The 9,860-nt window shown below is 41.8% G+C and overlaps 2 protein-coding genes across 2 annotated transcripts; one reads left to right on the top strand and one right to left on the bottom strand.

The window, feature by feature from the left end:
- Positions 1 to 654: 654 nt before the first annotated feature.
- osgep (O-sialoglycoprotein endopeptidase) lies at positions 655 to 4,194 on the bottom strand. Its single transcript, XM_080851011.1, has 11 exons — positions 3,811 to 4,194; positions 3,576 to 3,695; positions 3,305 to 3,480; positions 3,034 to 3,129; positions 2,779 to 2,828; positions 2,398 to 2,476; positions 2,175 to 2,240; positions 1,787 to 1,877; positions 1,441 to 1,516; positions 973 to 1,071; positions 655 to 790 (listed from the first exon to the last, which is right to left on the bottom strand). Exons 1-11 carry the CDS (start codon positions 3,923 to 3,925, stop codon positions 751 to 753), a joined length of 1,008 nt encoding a protein of 335 aa, XP_080707137.1. The 5' UTR covers positions 3,926 to 4,194; the 3' UTR covers positions 655 to 750.
- Positions 4,195 to 4,459: 265 nt separating this feature from the next.
- Positions 4,460 to 7,493, top strand: apex1 (APEX nuclease (multifunctional DNA repair enzyme) 1). The gene is made up of 5 exons (XM_080851606.1): positions 4,460 to 4,524; positions 5,253 to 5,381; positions 5,532 to 5,701; positions 6,168 to 6,360; positions 6,618 to 7,493. The coding sequence occupies exons 2-5, from the start codon at positions 5,321 to 5,323 to the stop codon at positions 7,130 to 7,132; spliced, it is 939 nt and encodes a 312-aa protein (XP_080707732.1). The 5' UTR covers positions 4,460 to 4,524; positions 5,253 to 5,320; the 3' UTR covers positions 7,133 to 7,493.
- Positions 7,494 to 9,860: the final 2,367 nt, after the last annotated feature.

The following is a 9,860-nucleotide window of genomic DNA, read 5'->3' as shown; positions in this document are numbered from 1 at the left end:
AATTTTACAAATCTCTGGCGTGTAACAACGATGTGACTTTCTTACCTTTACCATGCTCTCTAGTTCCGGCGTTCTCTGCCTCTCGACTATTACCCTTTACCTTTACAGTAGAATAGACAATCTCTTCAGACATCTTTATCTGCTGTTCTGCCAAGCAGTGATGAGGGTTCTGTGAAGCTGCAGCTTATGGTTATGAAGAGGGAGTGAGTTGAAGGCGATAGCAGAAGTGTGAACATTCTCACAAACACTTCCTGTGTCTGAAATAACTTGGTAATCTCAAGGTTTTATCTTCAGTGGTAAACCCTGCTGGCAATGTCTCTGATTGTACATCTAGCTATAAACAGGTTTTTAAGTCATTTAAATTGGGTGTCACCATGACACCTTGATCCGACACTGGAATGCTCAAATTTTAAAATGTACAATGAAGAGTTGGCTCTTTCTCTCCTTGCCATACTGGATGTATAGATGGGATCTGGAGGTGGGAAAACTTTCTCAAGAAGTTTTTATATGTAAAACCTTTTCCCCCATCATGACATTAATAGTAGTGAGTACTTCATTCTTCTAAAATAGTTGTCAAGCTCATTTGAAAGAAACAGACACATGAAAGCCCTTTTTCAAAATCAGACATTTATGCCAGCATAACATCACAGCGGTGAAAACCTCAGTCTAGCAATTTTGTCAGATCACGTTTCCTGTGGCAAACTTCTCTTTTTCACAGCTGCTTGCTTTTGTACAGCTGAAATGCAGTTGTCAGTCTCTCCAGGTGACCTCCACCTCATCTGTTCTGTATCTGCAACACATTATGAAGAAATTATAGAACAAATCAATCCTATGGGGGCAAAACATTCAAAGTTCACATTAAATCATAAATATACTGTATATGTATGTATGATTATAATTCTATCCAAACATACTTCCATGCATTCATACGTACATAAGGTGCAAAATAAGTTTGAATGGCCAAGTGATTACCTTTGGGTGATCCAAGAGTCAGGCAGCTCAGTGACATAACCAGAGCGAAACATCTCCCAGCCAGCCTGAGCGATCATGGCCCCATTATCAATACAAAATCTGTAAACATAACCCGGGGAATCTAAAATCAACTTAAAGTACACAAAAAAGCCCAAGCTGTCACCAGCACTTTCCTCTACCACTACTACTGATGCACAGTTTTATGTCAAATCTACTCTAATCTACATTTTTAAACATCTGTATATCTGTAACTAGGATTATGTTACTACTATATTCATTTATAGTTAAGGGACTCTCTGTCACACATAAACAAGCGCATTAACCACTTCTTTGTTGTAGTTCTTTATTTTTGTATTCTAGGAGGTCCAGGCTGAAGAAAGGGTTAACATGTTAAAGCATTGGTTGTGAAATGTTCTTTAAAACCACTAGCTGTATGTATGGCTGGTCTGTGACTAGGCCAAATCTCACCGCTCATCTGTGGCAAAGAGCTTGGCTCCTCTTTCTTTGCACATGATGCCCATCATCTCTTGCAGACGCAGATTACCTTTGGTGGAGCAAAGACAGAGAATGAGTAGTTAGATAAAGGCATATTTCAGATGTTTAAGTCCTGCCAAGATTTTCCAAAAAACAGAAAACCCTCAATTGAAATTGTATGATAGGAAAGGAGATTGCAATAGAAAAGAAATAAACAACATTCAACTTAAAAATAATAAAACCTCATCTGCAAACAGATTCACTGAAAAACAGAGCCCTTCTCAATTAGCACATTCTAATTTTACCACTGCCTGCCTTAGTGGCTATTTCTGTGACTTACAGCCTACGCCCCCGACGATAAGCACTTCCTGAGACCCACAGTGAGCCATGGCCCTCTCTGTGATCTCCACCAGCATGGAGAACAGGGTTTCCTGGGAGGACAGCGAGATAGCAGGGTCTGAGATATGTATACTTCAATCATGCAACATGTACAGTTCCTGAGGTCTCCTGAGGTCTCAGGTTTCAGTTTCCAGTGAAAAATGGAAGGAAATAGGTGGTTTTCTCTTTTTAAACCTGACTTGCCTGGACACGCTCAACTAAAAAATCCTGTACTTACTGTTTTCACACAAGCTTACACGGTACATTACATTCATAATGCCAATGTGTACTCTCCGCTAGAAGGTAAGTTATTAATAGACTTGCATGAAATGTGTGCATGAGGTGGTTACCTGAAGAGAGAAACACAGGTCCTCTGCTGTGCACTGCCCTGAACTCAACATCTTATGAGCTGCTTCCTAGGGTTTAAGCGTGGATGCACATACACATACACACACACACACGGCACAGGAGATTTCTCAAAAATCCTTGTCATCCAAAGTGTAAAAAGGGTTTAAGACAAACATGAGTGATATTTTCACCGTGAAATATTGAGCACAATTTCCATTGACTTACCTCAATGTATGACAAAACTCCAGAGAAAGACACATCCATTCCCTTTACAGTGTATGGAAGCTCGACATACTCAGTGCCCCTAAAATGCAGAAACACACACACATACACACACACACAAATTACATACACATCATAGCGATTTATTTACCTCAGCTCCACTGGCTGCCCTGAAGGACACACAGACCACCATACTGCACTTCTGACTAATGGACAATGATTTGGAATTAAAGCAAAAAACATAAACAAAAAACAACCAACCAACCAAACAAACAAACAATTAAAATGGGTTAGGGAGAACAATACATTAGAGCTGAACCAAAAGTAGGAATAATAGAGCAAGCCCCAGGAGCAGATTTGTACCAAATTGACAGATTTTCTTACTTCTTAGCCATCTGTTCAATATTGTATCCTGGACTAGGGTCATTTGATATCTGCCACCAAAGGAAATAAAAAAATGATTCAGCATAAACAGAAACATATTGGAATTTCGGTATAAAACCCTAATTTGATCTTCATCTTTAAAAAAAGATAGACTTGCAGTTAAAGGCATAGTGCTTAAGGATACCTTGCACAGAAAGTTTTGTAAGACAAAGAAACTGTGACATTGACATCGATTTAAAAACAACAAGCACTTACTTTGATAACTCTAGCAAATCGATCAAGGCAATTTCCAACTGCAATATCGATAGTCTCACCAAATATTCTGTAACGCCGCTCAGAGAAAGCAACCACCTATAGACAGTGACAGCATGTCAATACATGCAACACACTATAAGGTAATCGTTAATATACATTGAGTATTCGTGTCTACAGCATGCATGAAAATACAAGACAGCCCGTTGTAAAAAAAATCTACATTCTTCTACTGAGGTATCCCTATTTTGCCATTCTTTTGGCCAGTGCTGACCTGTGTGTTGCCCCCACTGACATAAAGCACAGTGGGGTTGTTTGCCTGAGTGATGAGACGGCCCATCTCTATGTGCCCGATGCAGTGATTGACGCCTAGCAGTGGCTTCCCCCACAGCTGGGCCACTGTCCGAGCGACCAGGGCCACTGTCACGAGAGGGGCACCCATGCCTGGGCCTGCAGGTTTGGAGCGTGACAGTTGATTGTAGTTTAAGTTATTTTAAAGTGATAAGTTATTTTCTTGAAAAACAAACAAAACAGATATAACTTGCCTTTGGTGTAGGCTACACAATCAATTTCGGCAGGAGACAGCCCAGCCTCATCCAATGCCTCTCGGACGACTGTGAGAATCACCGAGCGATGATGTTTCGCAGTCTCACTGGGTAGAAACCCTATACAGATCCAAGGATTATCATTTAATTTGTCACATTAACATAGGTTATATTCAACATCAAGGTTATGTTTCGGTTAAACTTCAGTCTTTGCGTAAAGTTTCTGCCTTCTTACCTTGGCCAGGTGGAGTGATGTAAGTGCGCCTGGGGTTCGAGAGGACCTCGCCATCCCTTACGATACCCACGCCAATCTTGTTGGCACTTCCTTCAAACCCAATAACTACAGTCATGGTTACACTGCAAGACGAACGCGTGGAATAGAGATTGTCGAGACTACCGGGCAGACTGTGAACTAAGCTGACAAGTACAATCTTTTACAACACTTCAATATGCGACGATTGCACTATCGAACCCTACTGCAGCGTGTTGCTCATACCAAGTTAAGGAGCTTGACTGCATGGCGCGTGTAAATTGAACAGCCTATATAAACTTACTATTAAATGTACCTTCATCTACAACTTCAAAAATAGTACACACGATGCAGGTTCATGTACGCCATGTTCTCTTCAACAGGACCATAACAAATACCCCATTCATAATTCCTGAGCAAAATTGAAATAAAAAGTCCAGTACATATTTAACACCAATTGAATCAAACTCTGAGCAGATGACACTATTTAACACGAATGAACAAAGTGCAACTCAAAGAGCCGCATTCGCTCTCAACAACGTGTACAGAAGATAAATACTATCAGGCAACAGCTTGGACCGCTACATCGACAACCACGCGTGCTTGTAATGTTCTGCTTTGTTGCTGCCTGCAAATGAAAGTGATCGCGGATATTTTGTAGTTGTGGTGCTATTTGCACGATAGTTCTGAAAGTGCAAGGTGAGTTTATGACATACTTGGTCTACTTTCACTACATGATCCATCCGCATGTAAAAGTGATTAAACATAATTATAAATAAACAATTTCAATGACTATGCAGCGAAACACAGAAGAGATTTTTGCAAGCTAGTGGAGGGTGGCAGTTATTCATTCATGCAGACGTAGTCTTTATGTAATCATTTTAAAGATCGACGCAATTGCAGCGCAATTTTGCCAGCCAGATCTGAGATTGTGCTGTTGTCTTTTCCACTGACGCGTAATCCTGATAGTATAGTATAATAGTAATTCATACATTGATGTGCACTTGATTGCGTTTGTGTCCTCGTCGTGCAGCAGGCTAATTGTAGCTAGGTCTAGCAGGCTAATTGTTCTTTTCAGCCTGAATAAGTCTTTGTAACCTTAGCTCTGCTAGCCAGTTCTGTACCTTTTAATCCTCGGAAGCAGACTTTCACGATCAAGTTAGGAAGCTTAATTTGTCTGGATAAGGTAGGTTTCAATGATCTAGGTTAAGGGATATGTAATAAATACGCTTTTGTCGTTCTCGAGCTAATTGTGTCCTTTCAGAAACCTTTGTTAAATTAAAAGAAGAAAGAAACGAATATAACTGCGTAGCAGAATGGTTTGATACTGATGCAGATTAAAAGGGCTATGCATGTGCGTGTTTAAGGAAAGAGGATGCAGTTCTCTTCTACATTTCAATGGCATTAACACTACTTTGGTTGTGCAGTCTCTCGTGTGTTGTTGTGTGTGCGTGTTGTGTGCTTGAGGGGAGTGTGTGGTCATCGCTGTGAAAATATGTCCAAGCGAGGAAAGAAAGTCGAAGAAGCCGTCGATGAAGAAAATGGAAACGCCGCAGGTATGGCTATCAAATAAAACCTAAAATTACGGGCTATGTCAAGATTGTTGCGAATTGCACTTTGTCATAGATTAGGTGCTTATGGGTTGGTGAATTAGTTTGGAGGATTTTGTGTGTGACTTCTTGGATCATCAATGTAATCTCTTGCAGCGCCCCCTGAGGCCAAGAAGGGGAAGAAAGGGAAGGAGCCTGAGGCCCCTATCTTGTACGAAGACCCCCCAGACAAGCTAACCAGTAAGGATGGCAGTGCTGCCAACATGAAGATCACCTCCTGGAATGTGGATGGCCTTCGTGCATGGGTCAAGAAGAAGGGTCTTGATGTAAGTGTCAGAATGTGATTGGGTAGTGTTCTGTTTAGGTTGTTTGATAGAATGACATGTGCATTATTAGCATATAGCACATTCAATAGTACTGTTTTGTGTTGGGATAGTAGCATCTATTTGAACCCTTACTGGACTGCGTTACTTCCTGGAAAGCTGGCAGCTTTTCTTAGCTGGTCTACGGTCAAACAGAGTATCATGCCATTCCATAACAATGGAATGGATTATCCATTATCCGCTGCGCGTCAGGGTGCTGTTCGCCCCGTCAGGATTTATTTTTGGATAATGACCTCCGGACAATACATTATCCCTTACTATTTTACCAGCATCTAGTACAGCAGCCGCATTTTATGTAGAGCTTTGTTTAACCAGTTGCACCTCCACACATACACATGCAGATTAGATTAGATCAAAAACACCATGATCGCCCTTCTCACATCTGTTGTCTTATTTTCCTTTGGACCAGTGGGTACGTGAAGAAGCCCCAGATGTGATCTGCCTGCAGGAGACCAAGTGTGCTGAGAAGTCCTTGCCTAAGGAGATAACCTCCATGCCTGAGTTCCCCCACAAGTACTGGTCAGGCTCTGACGAAAAGGAGGGCTATAGTGGAGTGGCTATGCTTTGCAAGACAGAGCCCCTCAATGTTACTTATGGTATTGGTATGTACCCCAGTTATTCCTGCTTGCATGTGGTTTATGTGGTTAAGAAGAAGCAGTCATTTGAGATCTGATTAAGACAATATGTTAAAGAGGTTTGAAAAGGTGTTTCTTTTTTATATTTACATGGTTAAAGTGGTTGTAAGTTGCAAAGGCAAATTGATTTAGTGATTTTCAGTGTATGTTTTTTTTGTAAACCTTCGTTAGCTTTACTCCTGACTTGATTCTTATTCATTGGAACTTTTCTGCCCTGTTTCCAGAAAAGGAAGAACATGATAAGGAGGGTCGTGTCATCACTGCTGAGTTTGCCAGCTTCTTCCTGGTGACTGCCTACGTGCCCAATGCTAGTCGTGGCCTGGTGAGGCTCGACTACCGCAAGACCTGGGATGTAGACTTTAGAGCCTACCTTAGCGACCTGGACAAGCGCAAGCCTGTGGTCCTGTGCGGGGACCTGAATGTGGCCCACCAGGAGATCGATTTGAAGAACGCCAAGGGTAACAAAAAGAATGCTGGCTTCACCCCTGAGGAACGCGAGGGCTTCACTGAGCTACTTGATGCTGGCTTCGTAGACAGCTTCCGCGAGCTGTACCCAGAACAGGCCAACGCCTACACTTTCTGGACCTACATGATGAATTCACGTAGCAAGAATGTGGGATGGCGACTGGACTACTTTGTACTGTCGAAGGCCCTACTGCCTAACCTGTGTGACAACAAGATCCGCAACACTGCCATGGGCAGCGATCACTGCCCCATAACTCTTCACTTGGCTATCTAGTGCCATGTTGTAAACTCAGTGGTAGAAAAGTTGGTCAGTAGTTTAGAAAAGTGTTGGCTGAGAAGTCATGTTTCCACTGTCCTTTAGCCACTTCCTCCAAAAGGCTTCTTCTAATTGATTCTGGTGATTCCCATGAAGTCACATATGTTCAGAATTGCAATTGGTTGGTACATTTTAAGGTATAAATGTATTGAAACCATTCCATTCGACAATTGCCTTTTAGCTTGATGACCTTTAGTCAAACCTTGTGCTGTATTCCCGTTGGTATGACCCCCCCCCCCAGTTATGATTTGACATAGCTGCAGGCTATATTATCTAATGTTGATCAAAAATGTGCCCAGTGAAAAACACATACTGTATGCCCTGTTTCAGAAACCAAAAGGTCATCATGGTTTAGTTAAAACTATTATACATGACCAAGTCTAAGATTAGCTTATTTTTTTAATTTTTCAAAGAGCTACCTTGTAACCGTGCTCCTTAATAAATGTTTTTAAAGTTTAATTTGGTGTGGTGTTCGATCACATTGAATGACCTCATTGCATCTACAAACTACTTTTGTGATGCCTTCAGATGTGATAAAGTAGGGTTCTGTGCTGATCCACACTGGGAAACAATCTCTACAGTAACCGTTCTTAGGCATTGGGTGCAAGATTGTCTACAGATTATCTATAGGTAATGTAATGGAGCTAATGTCTGTTATGCTTTATAGGACTCAAAACTCACAACATGATTTTAACAAACCACCACTTGGGTCATCCTACTCACTGGTCTTGTGGGGTTTGGAGTTTTACTGAAGTGAATTTCAGTAAGTTGTACAGCTACATAACCAAACAAAAAAAACTACACTTAAACTCCAGCCACAAAGAATCAAGAGAAAGACCTTGAAGTCTTGATATGTTTTTGCACATTCAACATAAACACATTACGTTATCAATAAGAGGTAGGTTTATTGTTCCATGGAGCTTTGTTACAGTCTATATGTGAGTTCGCAGATGGGTCTTCATTTTGCCTTGCTGTGAAAATTTCTTCCCACATTCTGGACATTCGTACGGTTTTTTACCAGTGTGTACTAGCAGGTGCTTTCGCAGATGGGTCTTCATGTTGCTTTGCTGTGAAAATTTCTTCCCACATTCTGGACATTCATACGGTTTTTCACCAGTGTGTACTAGCAGGTGCTTTCGCAGATGGATCTTCATGTTGCTTTGCTGTGAAAATTTCTTCCCACATTCTGGACATTCGTACGGTTTTTCACCAGTGTGTACTAGCAGGTGCTTTCTCAGCTGAGCGGGCAGCCCAAATCGCTTATCGCAGTGGAGACAGCTGTGAGGACGCTCCCCTGTATGAGTCCGCATGTGGTTAATCAGGTGATTGGACGCCACAAAACGTTTTTCACACTGCAAACAGTGGTAGGGCCTTTCTCCGGTGTGTGTTCGAGTGTGCAGCTCAAGCTCTGGTTTGCTCCGGAAAGTTTTTGAACATGTTTTACAGGCATAGGGTCGCTCACCTGTGTGCGTTCTCAGATGCCTGACTAGACCACTTCCTTGAACAAACTTCTTCTCGCAGACAGGGCAGCTATGAGAACGCACCCCAGTGTGTGTCCGCATGTGTGCTCTTAATATGTCCGAATAAGCAAACCCCTTGCCACACAGAGTACAGAGGTATGGTCGCTCCCCCGAGTGAAGTTTACGGTGTCTGTAGAGACCCACATAGGTACAGTACCGTTTCCCACACTGGTCGCAAGCAGGTGGATTGGGTTTGGTATGGGATTTACCGCACAAACTACAAGGAAAAGGTTCTTTGAGTTTGGATTTTTGACTGCTTTTGTCTGAGACAGATGAGTTTGCATGGACTTGCAAGTGTTTGTTCAAAGCCTTTTCGGTACTAAATCTCCTTTTACAGCTGGTGCAACTCAATAGAACATCTCCTGAATGAAGTCTCACATGTCTTTTGAGGCCGGCTGCTGACAGACATGTCTTACCACATGAAGGACATTCATGAGGTGGTTTCTTCGCAGCCTTGTGACCCTTAGACGGTTTTGCAGAGGTTCCTGTGAATTGGTCCCCCTTGGCTTTCTGATTATTTTCTGATTCTTCCTGTAACTCCTCAACAAAGTAATCTACATCACTGTTATCCTCTAAACATGTAGAGCTTTCTTCTTCATTTGCAGAGCTTGTGGCAGATTTGAGGTTAGGACAGACAGAGTGTTGATCTACAGCTGTAGATGATTGACAGGACAGAGCAGACAAAATTGTGTCTCCAAATGGTGTTTCTGAAACAGGGAAGAAAACAAGAGAAAGGTAAATTAGGCTGGTAGAGGGTAGAAATTTCAAAAATAGTGCTTCATAATAGTATGATATCAACACAATGCTCTCTTAAAGCTCCACCGTGTTTTGTAACATGCTCTAATGGACAACTACACAAAAAGGTAATCTTTAGACATATTTACAATTTGACGCATTATTCTACTAACCTTTGTCAAACTTGTTAGTGGCAGCTGGCTTGTGGAGAAGTAAAGGTTTAAGTTGATCTGGGTCAGTTACTGTCTGGAGACATAGCTCTAAGTCTGAAAGACCATCACTGAGGAATGATGCAGCCTGGGAAGCAGAGAAAACTAAAAGCTTCAGTAATAAATATATGAATCTGGGCACGAAATTGAGTAGGTGAAAAGAGAAGTACCTCTTTGAAGTTTGGCACTGGCAGCATTTCCTCAAGCCTAGAAAGGAACTCG

The sequence above is a fragment of the Sprattus sprattus genome (genome assembly GCF_963457725.1).
Source record: "Sprattus sprattus genome assembly, chromosome: 14".
In the NCBI taxonomy this organism is placed as follows: domain Eukaryota; kingdom Metazoa; phylum Chordata; class Actinopteri; order Clupeiformes; family Clupeidae; genus Sprattus; species Sprattus sprattus.
Note: the sequence above shows the minus strand (reverse complement) of the source record. Positions and strands in the feature narration are given on the sequence as shown.

What these genes read in the sequence shown, in the direction of transcription:
- osgep (XM_080851011.1), bottom strand. Translation starts at nt 3,925, where the DNA reads ATGACTGTAGTTATTGGGTTTGAAGGAAGTGCCAACAAGATTGGCGTG. An exon ending in TTGTGTAGCCTACACCAAAG is followed by an intron (nt 3,481 to 3,575) that starts GCAAGTTATATC and finishes CCAAACCTGCAG; the next exon opens with GCCCAGGCATGGGTGCCCCT. An exon ending in CTCTTTGCCACAGATGAGCG is followed by an intron (nt 1,072 to 1,440) that starts GTGAGATTTGGC and finishes TTATGTTTACAG; the next exon opens with ATTTTGTATTGATAATGGGG.
- apex1 (XM_080851606.1), top strand. Translation starts at nt 5,321, where the DNA reads ATGTCCAAGCGAGGAAAGAAAGTCGAAGAAGCCGTCGATGAAGAAAAT. An exon ending in TCAAGAAGAAGGGTCTTGAT is followed by an intron (nt 5,702 to 6,167) that starts GTAAGTGTCAGA and finishes CCTTTGGACCAG; the next exon opens with TGGGTACGTGAAGAAGCCCC. An exon ending in CAATGTTACTTATGGTATTG is followed by an intron (nt 6,361 to 6,617) that starts GTATGTACCCCA and finishes CCCTGTTTCCAG; the next exon opens with AAAAGGAAGAACATGATAAG.